The 26,011-nt window shown below is 43.6% G+C and overlaps 1 protein-coding gene across 7 annotated transcripts in view; it reads left to right on the top strand.

Annotated features, from left to right (window-relative positions):
* Positions 1 to 26,011, top strand: part of PALM2AKAP2 (PALM2 and AKAP2 fusion) — a 253,654-nt gene that overhangs the window by 22,800 nt on the left and 204,843 nt on the right. For all 7 annotated transcript variants that reach the window (XM_040540362.1, XM_040540360.1, XM_040540358.1 and 4 more), the window contains exon 2: positions 21,675 to 21,755. In XM_040540362.1, coding sequence (XP_040396296.1) covers positions 21,675 to 21,755 — 81 coding nt within the window. The remainder of the gene's footprint in view (positions 1 to 21,674; positions 21,756 to 26,011) is intronic.

Here is a 26,011-nt window from a genome sequence, read left to right as displayed (position 1 = left end):
GAACTTCTCCTGGCACTAAAAGCTCTGATTTATGTCTCAGATCGTGCTGCATCTCCAGTGCCTACCCAGGACAGAGGTTCTGGAGCCACATCTCCCCCGGCCCTGCCAGTGATGGCTCAGATGTTTTAAGGAAACCCCCGGTTGACCTCATTGTAAGGAATTAATGTTCCTGGGAATAAACAGTTTGTAGAATGAGGCCTCTAAGAGCGACATCTCAAAGGCTCTTGCACAACTTCAAGGAGGAAGCTGGTGCTTCTGACTTTTCCCAGCTTTGAGACTTCTGGGAGGAATGTAACAAAGGAGCTGTTGACATCTGTGCTCAGAGTGGCTTGTGATATACTCCTGGTGGGAGAAAAATTACATTCTTGGGTTTCATAGCTGCATTTTTTTAAGCTTTTTCTAGCTGGTAGAATTTGTCTTATGTGAGCCCAGTTAGAGAAACCACTCTATCAACCCAGAAATAGTTCCAAAGGACAAATAGCTCTCCCCTCAGAGCAGGAGTCTCAAGACTTGGTCCTGATGCAAAAGCTTAAAGATCTCTGATCCTTCTGTTACAGGTGCAATGATATTTACATCTCAGGAACAGTTTCCGCTCAATAAATGCTAACATCTTTCATTTGTCACCTCAGTCAATGCAATACATGCCCTGGGTCCTTGTTCTTGGGCTTCATGCCACTGTTTCCAGACCATGTGCCCCCCCGGGAGCAGCAGCTAGCCACCTGTCCTTGCACACAAAGGTAGAAGGGCCTCCTCAAGAGGGACAGACAAGCAGCAGGGTACTTGCTGCTAACTTACTAACGGCTTTCGAGCTGGTAATCACCACATCTTCCCTCAGAAAATTCTGATTATAATTATAGGACGGAGGAAATGACAAACAGTGGCATTGACAGGAACATGGGGGCCACGAAAAGAGCGAGAGGAGCAAAGATGAAATGGGTGTGCAGTTCTCCGGAGGTTTGTGCAATTATTCCTTGGGTGAGAAGGAAAGGAGATGGAGATGAAAAAAAAAAAAAAAAAAAAGTAGAGACAAGCTTTGCTACAGTAGATTTAGGAAAATGACAGGAGGAGTTGGTCCAACTCCACCAGTGGTGTTTTGTCCCATCCTGATGGTAAGAAAGGCACTGCTGCCTTTCCCAGTTCCTACCTTCCAGGGGAGCACAGCACAGCTGCAAACCCACTGCACTTCTTTTACACTCACAAACAGAGCCCTTCTGTCTGCTTCAGCTCTTACTTACCTCCTTTTCTGCCACCCTGCCTCCCTTCTTCTTCTCCCCCTACGTTCAGTTCTCTATAGGCAAAGTAGCTGCTGAAGGGTTGGGTTCACACATAGAAATGTGCCGCTCACTAGGACTTAGCATCCCTCCTGAGGACATGAAATGCAAGGCATCTTCCCCTGTTGGCCTATGCAGTGAGGAGAATTACTCCTGCTGAGTGGTACCAGAGGGTGGCATGTTGCTGCAGCTTTGTGGGAAAGAATGGGTTTCTCCCAGATCTGCAAGCATTTGGCAGAGGCCCTGTTCGGTTTGGCATGCTGAAGTAAGCTCGTCACTCAACCATGACTTCTCTACAGGCTCCATGTTTAAAATCACTTCCATCAGCCACCTTGAGATGTTGTGCTGCTTGTTCAAGAGACATGTCCCAGTTACTGCATCTCCAGGTTGTCTCCAGGAAAAAAAAGTTTCCCATTTTATCCCAAAATCAAGGACAAAGCTGAGTCAGAAAACAAGAGCCTTTTTCCAAGGCAAGGTACTGAAATGAAAATGTAGAGCCTGAGTCTTCACAAGCTAGTGAGTGGGTTTCCTGTGAACAATTCCATCAATGGTGCTGGGAGCACAAGTAGCAGCAGGCTGCTTCTCTCATCTCAGTCCAATGTATTTTCCCCCAAAATCCATCATTGTCTTTGCCTACAAAAGAAACACAGGGTTGATGTGAACACTAACATAGCTGGAGCAGTTGGACCATTTCTAATGCATGGATCACAAGAAGGTAGTAACATCTTACTTTCATTTATTCCCTGTTCTTCCAGTCCAACACATGGGGAGCCGTATCCATTCAGCAGATAGCAGAATTAATCCATTTCTTACATGAGTTTTCAAATACTTGGCTACAGACCAGAAAAGAAACTCAGGGCAGCCCAATCTCCTGGTGTGCAGCTATGGTAAGCTGAGAGGCAACACATTATATAGTGGTTTAGGTCACTCTTCCTCTGACCTGTGCAATTTTGGCAGAGATGGAAGTAGTGTTGCAGGCTGCCAAGAGGCTGCTGTTTTGGGTGGTTTTCTTGAGAGCCAAGGTTGTTTTCTTGGCCAAAAAAATGCTGGGCTGGCAGCAATATTTTGGATGCTAGTGCCATCCGGTGGTCCATGAAGTATGCCATGGGTTACTCCAGTGTTCCCAGGGACACCAACGATTGCATTTTATCCAGAGTAGGGCCATGCTGTAAATGCATGAGGAAAAAAGGTGAAAGCCTTTACTTTCTGAGAGGTCTTTTTTCTCACAATTGTTTTAACCAATATAAACATGGGCCATTTTGCAAAATGTCATGCTGTCTTTGGTCATGTCCAGTTCTACTTCAGCACCCTCTGAATAATGATGGGTTCTCTGAAATTGACATGGTTGTCTTCTCTCAGCATTTAATGCAAATGAATCTAGGAAGTAATTCTACTTATATGAATAAAGGAAAAAAAATGTGCATTGTGTTATAGGTGGACAGTAATTCAGTTATTTAGCAAAAGGACTTTTCTGGCAGCTTTTATCTGTCTATTCAGAAACACAAATTTTTGCAGCCACATGTCAGAAGGAAATGAAACAAAGTTTACTGGGCCAACCACTACAAATGGAAAAAAAAAAAATAAGGTAGGGGAAAATGAAGGAGAAAACTTCAGGCTACATTTGAACCATTTTTCTGAGCTGCATTACTCAGACAAATACCAAAAAAAGAATTTCAGTGTAAGAAATAGAATTATAGTGTAAATAAAATAGGTATAGTAGTTAAGCGTAAGTAAAGGAGCTATAGGATAAGTGGAAAATGGACAAGTTCTGTGAAATTTGCCATGCCTTTATTATTTCTTCATGTGCAGTTCTTTCATGGTCTCCTTCAAAGGTGATGTATGTTTGTCTGTGATGATTTGTCTTTTGTTGGAAAGTTTGCTGAGGGCAGGGGGTTATCTGAAGACTAGAAGGAGAGATAGTTTCAGGGAAATTATCCTTTCAGACATGACCTATAGAATTGGTGTTTCTAACCCAGGCGTATTTCCCAGTCTTTTTTTGTTTACACAGAAGATTTTGCTCTAGAATGGCTTTAAACCATCTTTTGGTTTCCAAAACTGGAAGGACACAGAAGGCTTGGAAACACAAAAGACTTTATGTGAAATATAGGTATCTATTTTACTGAGCAGAGCAGGACCCGGAGCTTTGGCCTGTGAAAAAATTGAATCAATTTCTGAGATTGTTACTGAAGATTGCAGATCTCAGGATGCCTTCCAGGAGGAAAGAGAGCCTCATGATCTATATAGACTGTAGTTAGCTACAGGAAAACAAGCAAAGACTTTCCAGAAACATAAGGACCTGAGGCATAAACCCTGGTAGTGAGCTTAAAGTGCGGGCATGAGCTGCCTCGGTGCCTAGCCCAGCCCTTTGATAGCTTCACACAAACAGAATGAATAGCTGGTAACAAACAGAAAGCAAGCATTGCAGAGACCTTTGCCCTTTGCTGGCTTAAATCTGATGATTCTCATGACATTAATATGAATAGACAGATTCACTGATTGTCTCCCTGCCTAGAAGACGGCATCTTTATCAAAACATATTTCCACTTCTCAGAAGAGTGCTAAAAATAGCAGAGGTGCTAAACTGACATCAGGAAGCAGACTCCATGCATCATCATTTTGTGTTTCTACCTAGTTAACTACATCAGCTCCTAACAAACGTTAATGTGGGGAGGGACTTGGAAGAAATTGTGCTTGTTGCGTTTACACATGCATTATATTTGTTAAGGGTGAAACAGTGTTATCTGCAAAACAAGAAACAGCATTGTGCAGTCCCAAAGGCAGAACAGAAAGAAACTATGGCCCCAGTAATCAGAATTTCTCTCCTAGTTCATCATTTGTGAGCTCAAATGTTCCCACCAGTTCCTCTTTGGAGGTCAGATTCTCCATTCCTTTGATAGCCTGGGGCATTCCCCTCCAGACACATTGCTATGTGATGGAAAGAGTTCATCGTGGTTCTTACCTGGTACAAATTCACAAGGTGTGAATATCTTGTACAAAAAGCAAAGGGGACCCCTCAAGCACTTTTCTTCACCTGCAACGTTTTCACAGCCTGGCAAGATATTGTCTGGGACTGAGTGTCAGGTCATGCTGTGGGGTACAGCAGGGAGAGGGGGTTCAGCTGTTGCTGCCAGACCCTGTAGCAGAACAACCTCTTGTATTTTGGGCCTCAAAAGTAGAGGCATAGAAGACAGTAATAATAAAGTGTGGTGTTGCTGTGCTGTGGATTCTTCCCTGGCTGTCTGCTATCCAAGTAGAAGTTCCTGAAGAAAATGGGTAGAATATCATGGGGAGAAACTACATCTTTCTGTAGGTGGTAACCCAGATCCTGCTGTGTCCCAGCTGCCCACAACTCTTCTGCATAGCTCTTATGGCCTGGTGATTGACTGAGTATATGTGCTTTGGAGAGTTATGCCAGATAGTTAACTTTATTTTGCAAGCAAGGACCATGAGAGACATGTTCAACATGTTCTGGAGAAAAAGGTCATACAAGGGAGCATCTGTGGCTGTGTAGTAGTGCTTGAACCTCCCCCAAAAAAAGGAACTTCTTTCACTTTTCAGCAGTTTTGCTGGGCAGATGTTTACTACATTACAAAGTGGTGTAGTTCTCAGGCCTGAAGTTGTCTGGTGGGAGAGTGTTGTTTTTCTACCTTTGGTTGAAAATTTTCCTTCTATGATGTTTACCTTTTATGCTGTTTATATTTTTTTTATTTATTTCCACAAAGATGCTCTATTTATGTCAATGCTTTTGCTCTTCAGAAAGGAAGAGTTACTTAAGTTACATTTTTTCTTCTTTCTCTCTCTCTCTCTCTCTTTTTTTTTTTTTTTTTTTTCCCCTAGAGCAGAAGCAAATTTTGTAGAGTTATCTCAAGGAGCTACTAGATATCGTGCTGCTTACCGCACTCCCACCACCTACTAAAAGTAATAGTAACTCAAAACTCTTACCCTCTACAGACTCTCCTTTCAGATGGTGTTTAGCAGCTAGCCTAAATTACAAATTGCCTTTTGCCCTACATAATGTTATTCAGAGAAATACAATGATTTAGGTTTGATTTTCTAGTAAAAGCTAGATGGAAGGAAGAAGGTTTTAGTCTGGGTTTTTCTGTAGGCTGCCAAGGGGTCAGGTCTTTCTTTTCCTGCCAAGATGAGACTGAGAAAGTGCTCACACCTGCTGATGAAACACCTTCTCCCCTAGTCATTTGGCACTTCAGACGGTAATGGAAGAGCTTGTGATGCTACTGATTGCTACCAGTACACTCCGTTCCCTGCCTATGCCCACCAGAGCTCTCTTCCTCCTCCTGCCAATAGAGAGTTTTGTACACTTGATTTTCAGGTGTTGTGGAGAGCACAGGTGGACAGTGGCTTGAACCCATCAATGGCATACCTCTTGCATTTCAGGGGCAGGAGCTTGCCATGCAGTAGTGTCACTACGAGCATTCTCACCACAGTCTGACTTCATTGGCAGCATGCACACTCTGCAAAGCAAAACCCAGCTTACTGTAAGAGCTGAGCACTGTGGCTTCTTGACCTGTGTGGTGTGCAGCTAGTTTTACACCTCGTCCGTTTTAACGTTCTCATTGCAGTGGCTGTAGTCTGGAGATGGGGGAAATTTGGAGGGCTTTGCGGCGGGGTGTTTTTGCATCAAGCTGACCCTTGTCACAAGTGGGTCACAGATCGTTTCAGTGGAACAGGAGGCAGATGCTCGCCAGATCAGTGATGTAGCTTACAAAGTTTGTTCTTGTGCCCTGGGAGAGCATGCAGTGCAGATGTGCAAACAGTGACCTCATTCTGGTTGTATTAAAGACAGTGGGTGAAGCCATTTGAAAATCCCAATGATAAAGTACTTTAAGTACTACTGGTTTTGTTTTTTTAAACAGTTATATTATTACCTAGGGCTTAATAAAGTGGTAAACTGGTGTCCTTCAATAGAAAAAGGCTTGAGTCATATAAACAAGCTATAAATCCTGAGCAGATCTTTGTGGAAAATCAGTTCTCCCTGCTTTTATGAGCTACCACCTCAGGAATCTTTTCCCCTGACTTTTGGAAAACGTCTTGATTTCATCAGCTTCCATCTAAAGCTCTGCTAATTATGGCTAGGGTTGAATGTGCCCATCCTTGAGTTTCCACTGTGCTTGTAGTAACACGTTAATGTGTGACAGGAGGAAAGGAGCAGGCATGTTACAGTTGTTTCTTCCTTGAGGAACACAATGGTACCTATCTACAAGACCCACATGGGATCTATATGCATTACAAAAAAAAATCACCAGATAAAAAAAAAAAAAAAAGCCAGGTTTTTATTCATCTGGAGTCAGGATTTGGGAATCCATTTAGTTTGCACAAAATTCTTCTGTGCAGTGGTTGTGTCTGGCTATGATACTGTTATCACAACATAATGACCCTGGGCAGGAACTAGTACCTCTTTATGCTAAATTTTGTACAAGCACAGAGCAGAAAGCCTGTCTCTGCCACAAGGGCTTGCAGACTAAATAAAGTTTCTTGTCTCTGGCAGCACAGCAGTTGGAAGGCACATCAGGACAGCCTGAGTAGTGTTGTGTCTGCCATGAGCTGTGAGATCCAGAAGGGCAACAAAAGAAACAACAGTCACTGAGAGGCCGAGGGGGGAGGAGGATGGAGGTGGTTTTCTCATTTTAAATGACATTACACAAAATTAATATTGTAACACTCTACATACTGTCTGGAGCATTAGCCTGGTTTGCCAATCTCTGTGTGAGCAAAAATAAAACAGCTTTCTAACTGGATCCTACTGAAGCCTCTAAGAGCTCTCCTGGTTTGAACTCTTTGTTCCTCTCCTGCACAGGGACTTGCAGCGAGGTGAGATGGGCTGAGCTATGGGAAGTCGTGGTGCTACAGGGATCAGGAGCTCCTCTCTACACAGGGCTGGTGGTGAACTGACATTCAGACCTCAGAAAAAAGCCTCCCTTGGATTCCTTCATTGTGAGGGATAAATGAATTACATACCCCTTGTCTGCACCTGGAAGTAAATTCCCAGCCCCCTTCCCAGTCTCTGGGACACCTGGAAAAAGCACTGGGCCTCTTGTCAGTAGCCCATGGGCTGTGGCTGATGCTCCCTCCTGCAGGTCTCTGTAAAGACGTGTGGGTCAGCTGTGTGCAGCACTGTGCCTAACCAGTAACTGTTTAACACCAGGCTCCGCAGTGAACCAGATTTTAGGTTATGGCACAGCCATCAAACTGTAGCTGGCTTTTCGTGGAAGATGTAAATAGTTCGGTGTGGAGTGAGAGGTTTTGGTTTTTTTTTTAAGAGTTATGACTCTTACTCTGGCAAAGGTCCTCCGACAGGTAGGTGAGGAGCTCTTGTTTCCCTCCACCCCTCTTCCCTCTAGATGAAAAAAAAAAAAAAAAAAAAAAAAAGAATATGAGTACCATATCAACTATCAACATAATAGAACATCTCTGAGGAGATTTGCAAGACATATGCCCAAGAAAAACATACTCTGTTCGACAAGCTGGGAGAGCCAGCTCTGCTAAGGCAAAGCCAGTTTTGCCTCAGTAACTGTAGCATCAGCTGCCACCAGGGGCAAATCCTATCAAATGCCATTGATAAAGCAAAGAAGGCTTTTGCTCCACAAACTTTCCAACACAAAAGCTGCCTCTAATACTTCAAGAGCCAGGTCCAGTTCAGCAGACCTTTCTTTTTGACTGAGATTTTGAAAAGACACATACTTATCACCATGCTGCTAAATGCTGGGAGAAGACAACTAACTATTTTGTTCCACCAACAAGCAAACTATAGTGGTTAATTTTAGCATGAGCATGGAGGAAATACCATGTTGAATTCAGATTTACAACATGTCCTAATACTACAGAACCAGAGGCAGATGAGTGAATTTATGTGGTGCTTTCTGTCTGTCTTGCCTTCAACAAAATGTGCCTTTTGAGCATATTCCTTAAGATCTTTCCATGTAAATGGTCAGAGATCTCAATTTTATGTATCTTTCACACCAAAGTGAAGTTGTAGGGAGAGGAGTTGGGGTAGGGACCTCAGAGCTAGTGCTCTGGAATATTATTGCTTTAGCTACGCAACCAACTTGGAAAGTCAGGCCTTTATATTTAGATGCTCTTGCAAGAGAACAGAAAGTATAAACCCTATAAAACATTGCAGTGTGTCTGCAAGCTGCATTTTGCATCTTCATCCAGGAGCTGAATTTAGCAGCAAAGAGAAATTAACTTTACATTTTAGAGACCTGAATGCCAAATACATTTTACACAGACCTGGATGAAACAGAATTCTAACCAGGAACTCCTGCAGGGATGTGCAGAGCAACAGGTCAAAAACAGCAGCAGATGATAACTATTCATAAACTTGATTACATTGCCTAAACCCCAGGAGACAACTAAGCTACCTGTCTGAAAAGGGTAAAAAAAAATAAAAAATAAAAAATAAAAAAAAATAAATACTCAAGGAAGGTGAAAAACATCTTGGGTCATCTGCAGAGATAGACCCGACCTTCAACCACAGCCCTCCCAAGTGTGCAAAATGCTGTGTTCTGGATGGCAGAATGGAGTAAAACAGGAGGAAGAATGAACCTGACTTTGTGGGTAGGATCTGTCTGTGGATGTGCCCTCTGTGGTCTCCCTGCTTCAGTTCCACATCAGGACTTGTTGCAGTGGTACATTTTTTAGCTAATAGAAACAAAAGACGGACAGAAATGCTCCATGGAAGGAGGAGCGAAGTCACTTTAAAATCAGGTTACAAAGTTATGTGCCCTGTGGAGAGGGGGGAGCTTCTTTAGCACAGGGGTCTCCAGGAGACTGAGTCAAAGGCAGAGGAGATGCACAGGGGCAGTAACATAGCACCCCTGGAGCATCTTGATGAGGTTCAGGAGGAGTCCCCATTGCTCTGACAAGAGGAGATGGGCAGAAAGAGGCAGGAATCATGCCACATCCCTGAAGTAACAATGCCAAGACCTCTTCTGCTGTCAGTTCTGTTTTAGTTTTGTTTTTGTGTCACACTATTTGCTGTTTATAAGCCATTTAAGTAGTTCACCATTTTAGAAACCTGTCAAGTGTGTCAGCTGAGTGTGAAATTCACCCAAACTGCACAGCCTTTCCTGCCTGAGCCCCCTCCAACCCAAGCACCTGTGCATGCACACCTGCACAAACCAGGCAGCAGTCACATCAGCCCCTGGGATGACCTTGAAGCTGTGAATTCCCTGGCACACAGGCTTGAAAATCACAGAGAAATCACAGCAGGGATGTAAATCACAGAGAAACCCAGGCAGTCTCCTGGATGAGGACACCTTCAACAGCACAGCAGAAATCTGCCCATTTATAAATGGATCTGGGCTCTGGAGTCAAGCATCAAAGCAGTCGCATCCAGACGGTGTTTCCTTCCTGCACTGCCCTGGGTCTCCGAGCTGGTGCAGCAGGCTGACACCATGCATTCGTCCATGTTTTGCTATTCCTGCAGCCAAAAGCCTCCATGACCTGTAGCTTCTGCATGGTCTGAACCTCGAGGACCTGCAGCTAACCCATCCTGAAGAACCAAGGCACATGGTGTGCTTAATCAAATCTTGTTTCTTAATGCTGCATGCTGGTGGGAAGCTGTTGTGGGTCTGGGTGTGTTGTTAGGGCCAGCTAGTCTCTGCCTCTGGTGGTGCAAGCAGAAGCTGGGTGTGAGTTTTTTATGCAATCCATAGCATAGTGTCCCAACTGCTCCTATTCACCAACAAAATGCTGGGATGCCTGACCTACAGGAATGACATAGCAGCAATACCTCCCATGTACTGCTAAAGTTCAGTGTTGAGACATGTGATCCTACACCTGTCAGATTAAATAAGCTTTAGAGTAAGCGGGTTGGAGATGAAGCCAGTTCTTTTATGTGCTGCGTAGGCAAGATGCCAAAGCTGAGGCTGGTAGGATTTTTAGCGTGCCTAGATCACATACTAAGCATGCTTTTTTTTGCCAAGCAGATAGACATATCCACCCTCACAGTCACGATCACAATCATCATTTATGGTCTCTATGGTCTCATGTTGGAGTAACGTGACTCCTCTGGTGAGCTGGAGAGGAGGCTGAGACCCCATAGTGCTGCGGGGATGGCTTAGGACTCAGCGGGATGCCTGCCTCCCAGCTGCAAAGGGGCAACGATGGTCTCTGAGACCCACGTCAGTCTTCGCAAGGCACATATGTGTTGTACCTTCAAGGGTGGTTAAAAGCAAGAGGGACCCAGCCCCTTACAAGCTCTTCAGCCAGAATGGTGACTTGCTTGTGAATTGGTGTGTAATCTCATCAGCACCAGCAGGTTGAAAGGACACCAACATCTGTAAGCTGGCAAGTCCCAGGCTCCTGACTGCATCCCCCTATGTTGTTAGGGAAGTTCGTCTCCCTCTTTCTTCTGGGTGTAAAGCAAGGTGGCCTTTCCTTCGTGAATGTAGAGGCTGGGAGTTGAACACACCAGAAGCTGTAACTTGTGTCAGCATCAGACAACTTGAGCATCCTTATTTCATGACCATAGTTAGACATAACTTAGACAAAAGATTAAAGAAAGGGTTTTAAGCTAACGACTTCATGTCACAAAGGACAAGAAGCATTTTCCAGCAGCAGAGGAGCCCTGCGGCAGCCTGGCAGCTGAGCCCACCCCTGCTCTGGTGGCACGGACATCATCTCCAGCATGGACAGCTCTGGTGCCAGCGGGCAACCTGCCACGCTCGCAAGCAAGGAGACGACAACGCAGTGAAAACATTTTGATGTGAAGCACCGAGACACTGAAATAATTGGCTGATCCAGCCAGACTGCAAGGATTAAAACACAAAGCCCAGCTCTGTGCATTAATTCCTTCGTTTGGATCTTGTCTACCACTACTTTGAAAATAACAAGCAAAAAACTGGATATGATTCAGGTATAAGAATTAACACTGCTGTTATCCCAACAGGCTCTGGCCATTGCTCCAGCCATTGCTCCATGCTGACCAGCCAGAGTTTGTTCCCTTTCCACAGGAGAAAGCCTAATTTTTGTCTTCCTGCACAATCCGCTGTGTCTTGGGGAAGTTTAAGTTGCTTGAAGTTGGGATGTCTGTGATACATGCAATGTAAATATGTTTTCCCTAAAGAGGGAAAATTAATTCTGCCAAAATCACAGCCTCCATGATTCTGATCTAAGTCCTCACCAAGCAAAAAATAATGCTTAAAGGGAAAGCCAGTGTATAGGATAGCAGCTTTGGCTTGGATGTCCTGGATTAAAACCTCAGTGAATTATTTTTCATTTCTTAATGGAGGAGTTACAAATTCCTTAATGGGTGTCATAACGTTACAATCAACACCTGCTTTGCAGGACAACATCAGCATTGTATAGGTGTTTCTATGCTTATTCAACAACTTGCTGCAATCAGGGATGTTTCCCCAAGCTTTTCAATGTCCCGCTTGACAGCAAGAACAGATATTTAAGGAGTACATGGGGAAGGAGAGTAAAAAAGAAAGGCACACTTTTCTTCATAGCTGTGGAAATCTGATTAAGTTAAGCCCATAACAACCAAATTCTGTCTTTCTCCACTTCAGCAGCACACTGTGGAGTAATGTACACTGAGCACCATGAATACAAAACAAGGCCTATTAGAGATAACAGGAGAGTAGGGAGGGTTAATGAACTGGTTTCCTACAGTTTATTCAGACTAATGAAAACTACTTGCACATTTTTTTATGAAGTAAAACTTAGATCAGTGTCTGGTTAACATTTTTATGCAAAACATATTTTAAAGAAAAACATAGAAAAAATGTTGATTTAAAGTAACTTTTTTCGAAATCTTTCTGTGTTTCTGCAGAAAATAGAAGATGTATCAGAATTTGTTTTATGCAACATTATCTAGATTTTTTCCACCTTAATTTTAGGAAGAAAAATAATTTGCCAACAGAAGACATTGACTTTTCCATCTAGCTCAGGCTCCAGTAGAACAAGGCCAGTGCTAGCTAGCTATACACAGCCTTGGAGCTTAGCCGTAGTAGACACTAAGTAATAAAACTCATTTATGACTGGTGTTAAGGATTACCCAGAATAATGGATAAATACCTACTTCATGATTTACACTAACAATGTGCACTGTTTAGGCTTCTGAGCACTTTCCCAATAAAACTGATGCTGCAGAGAGGGTTGCCATAGGACTCGTGTGGACCTGATTTGGGGGATAGTGTTAAGACTGCGAAGTTTTGGAAGGAGTACTGGTGTAAAGTTAGTAAGTGGTGAGAATACAACATTCAAAAGGCATCTGTTTGCTGTTGTGTCATGTCACATCTTCCAGAAAGAAAAAAGAGGAGTCCTTTGGAAAACATACTTGAACTCTAATACACCTGATCATCTCTCAGGTGCCATTTAAGAGCTTGACACCCTTGATCAAATTGTAAATGCATAGGAAAGTGTGTCTTTATTTCTCAGCCCATGTTCAGTTTCAATTCAGATTTGGGAGGAAGGAAGATGTTATCTAAGTCTTTTCATACTTCAAAGAGTCGTTATGTGTGTTGTTCACTCAAAAATGCTTGTGGATTGCATTAGACTTAAACCACAGCTTCCGGTGACATTCCAGTAGCATTAAGTGAAATGAGGAAATTACAGGCAAAATCTTGGTCACGTCAAAATGGAGGTGATGTTTGCATCTAAGTGGGAATTTCCCTATGTGTTATCATGATTTGTCCTAAAATAATTTTACCTCACCCTCTCAATGACACATTTTTATGCTGTGTACCCTTTCAAAAACAGTAATGGGGCAGTTCTTCAGAAGGAAATTCCTTCCCGCGTTCATCACTTTTCATTAAGAGCTGTTGTTCTGGAAGCTGTGCTATCCTTTTATTTGTTGTTTGAGATGTGTGGTGATTTTAATTAAGCAATCATTGTCTGTGTGCACTATGGTGGTTGGATTCGGTGACCAGGGAGCAATAATTATAAGTGCCCAGGGCAGCTAAGTTTTTGCTTCAACCCTTCAGTGGTTCTTGTCTTCACCAGGGAGGATCCTCTCTCCTCTTGGACAGCTCTGCCCTTTAAAGCCTTGCATCTGACATTGGCAGTGGGCTCATGGCAGTTATGAACTGCTCATATCCAGAAGCCCTGAGCAGGAGTGAATCCTCCAGGGCTCCGTGTGGATGAACTCCTCCTTTGGTGTCCAAACAACAGGATGACTACTAGGGTTAAACTACTATGGTTAAACAACTTGAACTACTAGCTGTGGACAAAGTGCACAAGGACACAGAGATGTTTTATTTTATTTGACCGGTCAGCACAGGAGAAAAAGATCCTTCACCCTCACACAAGCATAGCCCATCCACTAGATGTCTGAAAAGCTGGAGCATTTCAGAGAAAATGAATAAAATGAATAAAATGAATATTTTGAGTGTGTTTTCTCAATCCAAGCAAGAACAGCTATTCTGCATGCAAATGACAAAATCAGCAAGAAAGGGGGCTGGAAACCAGACACATTTGCTCCGTTGCTGGAAGCAGTTGGGCTGTTTACAGGGAAATGTATCTCTTTATCTCTTCCAAACCACCCAGTTCTTGTACATAAGCAACTCACTTCTCTGACACTCACGACTACAGGAAAGGCTGCAATGAAAGCAGATGTATTTCTGGCCTGAGTGCATCTTGCTTTCTTCACCCTGAGGGTGCAGTTCTCTGTAAGTGATTCTATATTTGTCTTAGCAGAAGCCTGTCTGATAGATGAGAAACAAAAGAATTTCTATAATTTCCAGGCCCTACTGCTTACTCTCTCACCAGGGTCTGCCTCTGTGAAGTAAGCCTGTTCTGTGCCCAAACCAACATGCCAAGACATTTTTGTGCACACAGTGGCAAGCTGTGTATCTAAAGGGAATCAGTCCTTGTGGGAAAAATCTCCAGTTTAACACAGTCCGCCAGTTCCACAAGAGAGGAGGTGAAAGATCTTCTTTCCTTTGCTTTCCGATAGGCGTACAACTGTGGAAAGAGCTTGCATGAGGAAGACAGCTAAATCCAGCCTTTATCTTTTGGGTGGGTTTCATCCACTCACCTCAGGCATTTATTTGCTGCACCTGTGCATTGGGAGCTCCTGTCATTCACTCCCAAGAAACCCATTTGCTCGTTGCTTGGAGTGATAGAGACACACAGCTTTGTTACAAGATAGTGGATATACAGAGGATACGTGGAAAAGGTTGCAGCAACATCTCATACTCCTGTTGTCCCTGCCTCCCACCAAGAGCTTTCCAACGTATGATTTGCTTTGTTCAGATTCAGGTGGGGTGAGCCACCAAGGTCCCAGGAGCTTCAGGATGTTTGAAGTCATGAAGATGTGCTGTAGGCAAAAAAACTCTTGCACAAGGAAACTGTAAGGCTGGGTCAGGGTGGCAGCTTCTTAGGTGCTACACATCAGCACAGAGTGCAGAGTGTCCCTAAGTTCAGAAGCTGTGTTACAGTACACAGATATAGGGAAATTGTCCCTGGCTCATGTTTAAGGTGACACAAATATTTGCCAGGTGCCCATGGGTTTTGGGGGACTGGGGCAGAGAGGGTCTTTTAGGAAAACACCTCAGTGAGCAAAGCTGGAGGCTTACATTTATGTGCTGTTGGTGGTGTGGTTGGAAAGAAACATGAGTCTTGGGAAGGTATGAGTGCAGACTCCATTTCTGCTAGGAGCAGGGCAGGAGAGGAGCTGGCAGAGGAGGAGCCATTCCGCATTATCTGAAGAAACACAAAACTCTGGATGCCGAGAGGTGAGGCCAGACAGGCCTCCAGCTTGCAATGACAGAGGATGCAGGGCTGCCCGTCATGACAAGCCTTCCACGACAAGCCTTGGTACACGTGGTTCTGTGCTCTGGTACACTTGGCAGGACGATGGGCTCCCTATCTTGTCCTGGCAGCAAGGTGGTGGCAGCAGGCATCAGCTACCCAAAAGCAGCAGGCACCCTTCTGCCAAAACCTCAGAGGTTTGAGGTGTGTTTGTTCTGCTGCAGTCCTGTCTGCTCCATCTCCACACCCAGCCCCTGCTGGTGCAGCAATCAGTGTGGTGTGCTGTTTGCAGGAAATGTTGAGAGCTGCAGTTCAGCAACAGCTCTCGGTAGGGGACTGCGCCATTGCAGCTAGCAGAGACGGGCGCTGTCATGAGCATTTCCCATGTTCAATACAGCAGGAAGACAGAGGAATTGACCAGACAGGAATGAGGCAAGGTGGAGAAAAAAAAATAAGAAAAAAAAAAAAAAAGGAAAAAATTGCCACTCTGTCTTTATTAATATTTTATTTTCTGTGAAGCATTACCACTGGACTGCAAAAGACAAAGCAAATCCACAGGTTTCATTTCACTGCTTAGAGCAGCGCCATTGTCACGTTGAGAACTGCCATTTAAACCACCACCCCGAGGAAAGCTGCAGCTCCCATGGGAGAACCAGTCTCCATAAAGAAGGATTCCTTGGGGTTATGCTGACTGCAGATGGAAATGATTCATGGAATCCGGATGCTCCTTTTCCCCTAGTTCTGGATGTCCCTGAGCTGGCAGCAGAAAAATGAGGTGTCACAAGCTCTTTTGTATGTTTTTTTCCTTACTCGCTGTCCTAAAAATCTGTGAGCTTTAAGGAAGCAGAGAATAATATCTGCCAACCATGCAGAGTGGGGAAAATAATGCCTGATCAGAGAAATCCACGTGGTTCTTTGAAGATATGCTTTTGTGACTATTTTCCTTGCTTAGAAGCAGACTGTAATTTTCCTCTGCATGTGCCACTTTTTGGTGCATTTGTTTTGCATTGTCATGGCAGGCAGGAGCCCCCCCCCCTCCACCCCTTCCTCCTGGGCTGCCCAGGTGCTTGCTTGGCTTGCAACCACCGGGAAACCCCTTGATGGAAACATCCACTCGCTCATCTGTGTTGCCCTGCCCGTCCTCTCTGTGGTCACAGCATCCAGCACACAATCCATGTTCACCGATTTATGTTCCGATTTACGTTCAGTCATTTTTCCATCCATTTTTCTACCTCGCTTGCACTGTAATCCTTAGCCTGCTCTTGGCTCTGGACATGTTTCCCCAGTGAGGTCAATCAAACAGCACTTAGTTTCTGTGGAGTGCTTTCAGCACGTATCTGAGCTGGCTGGAGACCAAAGAAAACAGGTGTTTCTGCCAGCGCAAGTGGAGTGGAGGACTTCACCAAGGCCCCATCGCCCCAAGGATTAACATGGCTTTGGAGGTGCATGCTTCTACTCAGACAGCTACCAGTCTGCAAGCTACATAATCTCTGTATCCCTTCACACCCTGCGCAAGCAAATTTCTGAACAACAACAAAAAATGACATTGCAATGGAAAACTGAGTTATTCTGTGACTGCGCTGTCAAAGGGAAGCATTTTGGTATAATGTGGTGGTTTTTTTTCAAGGTCTTATGTTTGCTTTGATTTTACTTTTTTTTGACTGGAATGGTTTGACAAGTCTGACACTAAACTCTAAATTATTTTGATCAACTGTAACATGAGAGCAGCTGTCCTGAATCAGACAAAAACTCCTGCATCCCATTTCTGACAGGGCTGTAAAACGGATGGTGTTAACATGTGCACTAGAGAAGGACGAGTATATGAAAACTTCCAAAGTACCTTTTCATCCTCAAAGCCATCTCTGGTCCAGGGGCTTCCTGAACCAGATGCAACTCAGTTTATGTGGCGTCCTTCCTTTTCTCTGTCTTCCTATCCCTTTTCTCTGTCTGTGACCAGGCTCCAGTGGAGCCCCCAGCATCTCCCAGCACCCACAGCACCCTGAGATGGGGATTTCCACTGCAGACCGATGCCTTGACTTTGAACCTGCCCCCTCCAGCTTCACGGATGTCCCTTTCTGTCTTACAGGGTGAGCAGTAGATGTCCACTCGTGGTCTCCATGCCACTCACGGTTTTATACATCTCCATTTCATCCTCCAGAACTCTCTTTCTCTTCGAGCTAGATGGGATCTTTGCTTACTAACTGTCTGATGTTCTTTTTTTTTTAACAATAGGAAAGTGGCACTGGCCAAATTTAGCGCTGTGCAGTAATTGTTTTCTTTCCAAAAACAGGCCTCTCATAAAGGGAAATACATTTATATTTCCCATGTTCTACTTTTGGCATCACACGTGAACTCTTGAATACAAATCTCATTTTTCACTAACTAGATTTCAAGATGTGAGTCAGCTTGCCCTTTGACCTATGTTCCTTTCCCACCATTTGGGTCTGTGAGTAAAAAAAAATAAATAAAAAATAAAATAAAATACTTTCACTTTCTCATTTTCCTAGCACTTTTGATGAAGGGAGAGACATAAATTTAGAATCTTGTTTTACTCATGGACATCACTCTACCATTTTGGAAAGGTAACGCTCCAAGTGGAGCATTTATATTCTTACAAAAGCAGAACACCTCAGAAAGATAGAAATCTTTTCTGCTAAACCTACTATATTCACAGTAAAACTGGCTTCTGTGCCTGTTTTCTCCACCTGTTTTAAGCCTAGTTTTTATATTTTTTTCATTTCCTGGGGGAAAAAAAAAAAAAAAAAAAAAAACATGCCTTGATGTCCACAAAAAACATGCCTTGATGTCCACAGAACAGCTCCAAGATGTTGGGTGTGCACAAGTGATATCCTAACCTACAGTTTTCAGTAGCATCCTCAAAATGTGTAGGAACTGTACAACATCCAGTCCTCTGGCTTGCTTGGGATTCAGGTGGGTGTCTCCCTCAACCTCTGATCACACCTAGCCATCTCTCTCTTGTCTTTCAAGCTTCACTTGGGTTTTCAGGTAGCTTTTGTCAAAACTGAACCTGCTGCTGTGAAACATAAGGGACTGGAGGTCATGAGGTGTAATGATAGTGGGAAACCTTTGAAAGAGCCTCGTTTTCTGCAGCAGAGTGAAATGTGGCTTTGGTGCTCATCGGTGTAGGTAAAGCTAATCAACCCCATCACAGAATAGCAGTCACAGAGATTCATGGCTTGGCTTCAGATGCAGAATGAGAGAAAGGCTGAGGCTGGCAGTGACCTCTGTGTCCACCTGGTCCATTCCCTGCTCAAGCAGGGCCACCCAGAGCAGGCTGCCCAGGCCCATATCCTGATGGTTTTTAGGATCTCCAAGGAGGGACAGTCCAGAGGCTCTGGGCAACTTGTGCCAGTGCTCCGTCACCTGCACTGTAAAGAACACCTGGTGTTCAGAGGGAACCTCCTGTACTCCAGATCGGGTCACTTCTTGGGGGAGATTAGCATCAATATCTAGCTGAAGCAATGGTGGGATATTCCTTGTATTGTCAGAGAGGACATGCATTGAAACAGAGCTGTGTGGAGTGAACCTATTAGTTTAAGGTGATCACTTTATTTTGTTGGTGATAAGAGCCTTAATAAATCAATAGGCCTGCTTGGGAAATATATATATATATATATATATATATATATAATATTATATTATTATATTATATTATATTAATTATATTATATTACTGTATATTACATTACATTACATTACATTATATAATCTTCAACTGATGGATAGAATCTTCTTTATATATATAATCTTCAACAGATGGATAGAATAAGGAGGAACATTTACTTTACAGGCTTCAACATAGAAAAGTACCAAACTACTATGGCGAATACTCAGTTTAAGTAGGTGCTTTACATCCTCATGCTTTCAGTAAAGTCCTGAATGAGAACTTAATTCATCTACTGAATACCTAAAATCCTTGATGCTGATTTTTGTGGGATTTTTGTCGGTCTGTCTAGTCTTTTACCACATCTTTTCAGAACATACCTGTATAAATTAGGAATGTGTGTACACACAGCCTTCAGTGACTGAGAGAAACCCAGACTGAATGTGACCAAGCCACCTGAAGGTGAAAACTCCTGACAGCTAATTACCCGTACTGCAATTCATGCAATCTTCAGAAGAAAAAAATCACTTTTTCTGTCATGGTGCAAAACGAGAGGGTGGAGGTGTGCGATCAGGCTGACTGAGAGACAGTAAAATGGAAATGTGAGCAATATTCCAATTTAACTCCATAGAAGCCCACTAGTTAGTAAGTAGTTCAAGTATTTTAGTGCCTGCTGTGTTGATGCCTACAGGGAAAATACTCTAAGTGCTTTCCCTTTCTCACAAAGGAAAGAAGATTCCATCTATGTTTTATTAGGCTGTCTTGTCACATCCATTATAAGGCTTGACACAGCCAGTGAGAGAAAGTACAGTGGTGATTTTTGTCATGTATTTGAGCAGGAGGGCTTTTATAAAGGGTAGAAGACACACACACATATATATGCCTATCAACAAACACATATAAATGTAGGTCAGTTAATTGTGAAGATGTAGGTGCCTTATGCTGGCCTATGGTGCATCTGGTGCATGTTTTTAATGCCTGCATACATCAGATCCAAGCATTATGTCGGTCTGCTCAGCTTAGCACAAGCAGGAGAGAATTATCCTTATTGTGAGAATATTAGGCCATTAACGGGAACAGCTTTTATAACCACTTTATTCAGGTCCATGGCTGACCAGCTATTTTGGGAAATAGCAGAAAACAGACTCTTAAGTTTTTTTGCTCCCCAAAGTACACTGTTAATGTTGCATGCTCAAAAAAAAAAAAAAAAAAAAAAAAAAGAGCAACCAAAAACAACAACAAGAGAGAGCCCTGAAGAATGTTGTGTTGTTCTTTTTTTAGCCCCAGAGCCATGCAATATCCTGCTCCATGCAATATCCTGCTCCATTCAAAAACACAGAGGGGAGATAGGATAGGATTGGAGGAGTGATAGGAGGAATGTTCCACTGGCTATCAATTTTATATAAAGAGCGATTTTTAAAGGTGCATGCATAAATTTTTATGCCTGCATGTGCTCAATGCAAATTGTCTTCTGCATGCACAGAACAGCAAGATGTCATTTTCAGATTAAGACAGTGTCCATTTGTGATGTTTTAGTTATCCAAAAAGCCAATTTTCCTTTTCCAAAACAACTTTAGCAGAATATTTTTGCTCAGCGGAAATATTCTTATGTCCCTCAGACAGCTCTGTGTGTGTGTGTGTGTATGTGTAGATCTGGATACACATAATCAGCGTAAAAGAACATGCAGTGTGTTGCAGAACTTCTTGACGTATGCAGCATTTGACTTTGCCTCTCCAGGGTTCGTTAATCCAGCCTTCCCCTTACCTGTTCCCATGTCTCACTTTTCAACAGGAGTGGTCCAGGCAGCTATCTGACTCTATTTTGAGTGAACCTGGTTTAAAAAATGTTTTTTTATCTTCTTTGCAAATGTTGTGCTTTCACTTAAAATCCCTGGTTTGAGGTCCAATATAAACACAAATTATTTGTGCTTAAAGAGCATCTTCCTTTATGCCCCCTGAGAATGAGACACAAAGGTTTGAAATCCCTAGAAAGTGGAGAATTCCCAGTAGGACACCCAGAAATGGAACAGAGAAATGACTTTTGGGACTGAAGGAATCCCCGGATGTCTTCCAGTCCAACCTTGCAGCTGCTGAAATATTTAAATAACAAAAACATGCTTTCAACAAGTAAAAGTTGAAAATTGTTGTTCCAGTAAATGCTGTGGCTGGTGTGGTTTTGGCGTGGCCTGCCTGTGTTTGGTCTAGAAAATTTAACATGAGAAAACACCTGTGGGAAGGGGAACCTGATCCAGGCTAGGGATGGGTGAGGAGCAATGCTCCCCGCCGGGCACAGAAAACTTGGACAAGGCAACCGGTTGGTGCTCCGTAACAGGAAGGGGTGGAAGATGAGGAGAGCAGATAGTTCCTCTCCTGAAAGATCTGGGACAGCCTGCTGCTGAGCACAGGTTCATGAAAATGTTTGTGGAGGTGACCTTGAGAACCACCAGTTGCTGGCACACTATGTGGCCAGCCTGGCCACTGGGAGCCTTACGGGCCATCAGCTCCTGTGCAGTGATGCTCTGAATCCCAAACAAACCAAGCAGCCTACACACTCCATTTTCACCTCAGATCAGTCCTGTGCAATCCAACCAAAACACATCCTCCCCACGAGCCTGGGGAGAGCCTCAGCACCTGCCCCGAGGGGACATCTCCACCTGTAGCCCACCTCCCTCCATGGGTGATGCCCCTCCAACCTCGTGTGGCTTTACCATCACATGGTGGTCCCCATCCCTGCCCCGGGGTCTGGCACGAGAAAGAGCATCTGTGTCCCTTTAACTTCCCTCTGAGCTGCAATGCCTGTGTTCTCCCCTCCTCTGGGACTGTGCACGCTGTTGCTGCTCCGGCTGCCGTCAGCCAGCAAGGAGAATTTCTCCTGCCAGTGAGCGACTGGCTGGACCGGAGCTGGCACCCTCCCAGCGGGCAGAGAGCAGGTGAAATGGGACTAGTGGCATCTGCACAGATGTGCGTGGCTGCCTGCATGCTCCTGTGAATCCGCCACCCTTAAATCCTCCATTTCTCTGACGACCTCTCTCTCTCTCTCTCTCTGAAATTATTTTTCCAAGGAAAAAAGGAAAAGGCAGACAGAAATAGAAGGCAAGAGACAACAGCTTGAGGACCAGATACTTCAGCTGCAGCATTTCAAGGTAAGGGACCAACGCCAGAAAGGATGGATTGACTAAATCTGCCCATTATTAGACATGCAGATCACACGCCTGAAAGCTGGGGAGAGCCCACCCCGACATGAAGCAGCTCTCGCTGCCAGAGCCTGTCTCCTGCAGCGCTCATATCCTGTCTGCTCATCGCTCCCTGTGCTTGCTTCGTGCACAGGACCGTGCTGCAGGGATGGGGTTGGGAGGGTGTGGGCACTGTGCTGCTAATGTGGAGCAGTGTTGTTTATTATACATAACGATAAGACTCCAGTCGCCGTGGGTTGGGCATGCACTGCATGGCTTTGGTGAGCACTTTTCTGCCTGCAAAGCTGCACTAAATTGTGCTGGTGCCTGTCGTTAGGTTTTGTGCGTGTGTGTGCTTTGCGGGGGGGGGGGGGTGTCGGTGTGCATGCCTGTGTGTGTGCAGAGCTTTAATTGTAGGATGAATTTGTTAGGCATACGTGCCAGAATAAGATGGGCAGGATGCACACGCATGGAGGATGCTGATGCATATGTGTATGCCTACACAGAGAGGAACCTCTTTAACAGGGTGCCGAGCAGCCCCCACTCCTGCTGGACTCCATGACAGCTGCAGAGAGCACCAACTGAGAGGCATCCTGGTTATTTCTATCATTTACCCTTCCTGCCAGTAGCAGTTTGTCTTTACATTTTGTGCAGCAAAGAGGAGAACAGAAATGTACGCGTGATCTTTTTTTAACCAGCGCACGTTTGTGGGTCGAATCTTATGAGATTATTGGTTCGTTAGGGGAGCCTGAGGAATCCAGTAATTAAAATATCTCAGAAAGATGATCAGGACTGGACAGCTTTTCCTTGCAGCGAGCTGGGCTGTGATTTAAAATATATATATTTATATATTTATATATATATGTTGCTTGTGCCATAATATATGTGCAGTACACCTGCTTGGGGAGGTGCCATGCCAAACACTTCCTTTGCCCATGCCTGCACTGGACGATCAGGCTTCCAGTTACTGCCACAGGCAGGATCCTTCTCCTGCCTCTCCAAAACCCTGCCATCATGTTCCATAATCTATACCTAATTTTCTGGCAAACACGATGCATTTAAGCTGAAGTAATTGATTGCTGCCCATGTAAATGCTCCTGCAGGTTCACCATGAATCTACAGATGTCACATGTTGTCTCTGGTGCCATCAGTCAATAACACAGCAGCATTTCTCTGGGGCAACAGGAGTTGCCCTCCGATTCAGGCTGCCATGGACCACAGGCAAGGGAGGATTTCTTCTGACAACCACAGGCTGATGCAGCAGGGCAGTACAATGCCTTTCCAGTGCCTCCAAGATGCTTGCTTTATTTTTGCTGCAAAGCTGGGTGCTTCCTTTATCACATTAACTGTTTCCAAGCTAACTGAATTATGCTTTTTCATGAAATTCTTTAAGCAGAGCCCTTTGGGAAGCCAGTTCTGGCAATTGCTCTGTTTCATCTGATTTCTTGTGATATAGCTGCTGCTAAACTGTATTTTATCATCCTCCTCAGGGAAAAGCCAACGCCACGCAGTGGTGCAGCGAGGTCAGGCCCTGGGCTGGTGTAAGCTGGAGCTGGCTCCAGCCCTGCTATGCTGGTTACTGCCAGCTGAGGCTCAGGGTCGCTGCACAGATTTCTTGAGTGGCACACATGAAAATTAACTATTTTCCTTTATTAGTTAGCTCACAGCCTGGAACAAGAACAATAATCACACAGGAAGCAAAGGGTAGATCAGGGCACCAACATCTGAAATGGCATCTTCCTCAGCTAAAAGCATGGCCAGACTTAAGGACTGTAATCCTGGGTGTGAGGATGAGCATCAGGGCATAACAGGAGCTCCTCCACCCCTCCATTCAGTGTCATCACTTATCACCAGAGGAAAAGCCCAAAATAAGTGCATACATCTTTCTTCAGAATAGCTAGATAAAGCGTGGTTTGTTTCCTGAATTGTGTGGATTGCAACTAATTCAGTGCAACACATAAATCCAGGTCAAAAAGACCAGGCTTGCCTAGGATGCCCTTGCATTTACTTAAAATGCTGTGAAGTTGTTAATGTCAGTGTAAAGCATAAGGACTTTGTATCAGCGTTCATTAAAATCAGCTGTGGAGAAGCCTTTGAAACTAATATCTGGGTTAATCCTGTGTCTGTAGTATCTGGGTTGATCCTGCAAGTGTAACAGCTTGAGTTCACCCAAAGACATTTGTGTCAGAATTCAATGGATTTGGTTCATTTTTCTGTGCTGCTAGGGCTATTTTCTCTTAAAATGCACTGTGTAAAATAGTATGTTTGGTTACCTAATAAAGGTTCTAAAAACTACAGGGGTTCTGCTAATGTCAGACACATAGGGAAACTATCTAATAGAAATAGTTTATTACAAATGTTTATGTTGGATTACCTATGGTGTTCAAGTTGCTGATGCCAACTAGTCCCCTGGCAAGATAGATGACTTACTCTTCTACCGGTTCATTTGTTTTCCCTTTGTTGCATACCTAGCTGAAAACAAGTGATCTGTGGCTGCCCTCTTGTCTTAGGCAGAACAGCCCAGCCAGCACTACCTTGAACACAGATGAGGCATTTGACAACATATTTTCCAAAGACTCTTTAGAATTAGGCCGATGGAGGACAAAAACATGACCTGAGTATTAATTTTTTGTCCATGAGGACAAAAACATGACTCAAGTCTTAATTATTTGTATGAGCTTCTTGTTTAATAAGGTGTGAAAGCTTGGACTAGGAGAGAGCCTGGTGCAGTGTAGACTCCAAAGACTGAATTCCCTCTTTGATGACACTGAAAGCCATTTATCCTCTTGACTGAATTTCTAGTAAGTAGGGATTTTGGTAGGCACAGAGTATCCAAATGGTGGTGCTGGGCCTTCTGAGTGCTCCTTTGAATACAAGAGGTGTATTTGTCTAGTTTACAATCAAATACCTTGTTGAAAAAGCTCTTGGTGATGGCGAAAGCATAAAGGTAATTTGAAGCCCTGTTTTTTTGAGACAGAAAAAGTGCCAATTTGCTCTAATAAGAGGATATTTACAAAATCCCTCCTTTCCTCTCATCTACTTTAATCTTTGATACTAAAATAATCCTCTCTCATGTGACACAGGGTGTGTTTCATTTTGTTTTTAACAGTAGGTAGACTTTAAACTTCATGCTTCAGCAGCTCATTGGCCTTGTCCTTACAAATATACCTTGCCAGGTCCATGGGAACTGGAGGTGCTTCCAGCTTCTTGCGCTGCTGTTCGTAATCAGAAAAATGGGCAAAATTCCCCACATGAAAACACGGTATCTATCAACACGATGTGTTCTCTTGAGGAAGAGAACAGTTGATCTTGGTTGAATGGTTACACTGGAGATAGGATCTGTGAGCAAAAACTGCTTGTAAGAGCTTGTTCAGCTAGGCAGAACTGAAGAGGGCCACTTCTAATGGAGGCGTTCACTATTTCAAATAAATACCAGGGTAGAACTGGCTTCCTCTGTAGTTAATTGAACACAATTTCTGTAATCGTTTACTGTAGCTCTGTTTGGTGGTGGCTGGTAATAAAATAAACAGCACAAAACCTCCTAATTGAATGAAAAAAAAATACTTATCTGCTGCTACTTTACTATTACAATAAATCCATTTGCTGCAATTATTTTATTTCTGGAGTGTTTTAAATGTGAGGGACCTTTTTCTGTTAACAGCTATTTCTTAAAGACTGCAGTTCGTGAACACTTAATCTATAACATAATTATACCTTTACTTTGAAGTAAAAGAAAGCCTTTTTATGTTATAGATATTATGCTAAGATATGGTTTTAGCTGAAACTATCTTATCTAAAAATACATTTTAATTTGATTCTTCCACAATTGCATTGTTATCCTCATTTTATTCTAGCCCCAAAATAAATGTTGTCAGAGAATATAAATAGATGTATCTAACCATATATATAGGGAGATATATATATATATACACACACACAAGTGCAACAGTGTGGAAAAACAGAGATAACTTTTGCAAATGAGGGAATCTTGTTGTTCCTTTATGATTAATCCCTTAATGAATTTCAAGTGAATTAACCCTTAGAATGAATAGTAGCTCAGCCAAATACACACACACACCGACAAAATAAATATTTGATGATGCAATGGACAGTCTCTGTTCTCTACAGGGACAGTGCAACAGCCCCCAGATCCTCTTCTTATTAATAGTCAAGCACTCTTTATGGTATGTGATGTCTGCTGTGGTAGCCCCAGGCTGTTCCTCTGT

Source organism: Cygnus olor, chromosome Z, assembly GCF_009769625.2.
Source record: "Cygnus olor isolate bCygOlo1 chromosome Z, bCygOlo1.pri.v2, whole genome shotgun sequence".
In the NCBI taxonomy this organism is placed as follows: domain Eukaryota; kingdom Metazoa; phylum Chordata; class Aves; order Anseriformes; family Anatidae; genus Cygnus; species Cygnus olor.
This window is presented reverse-complemented; position numbering and strand designations above follow the sequence as displayed.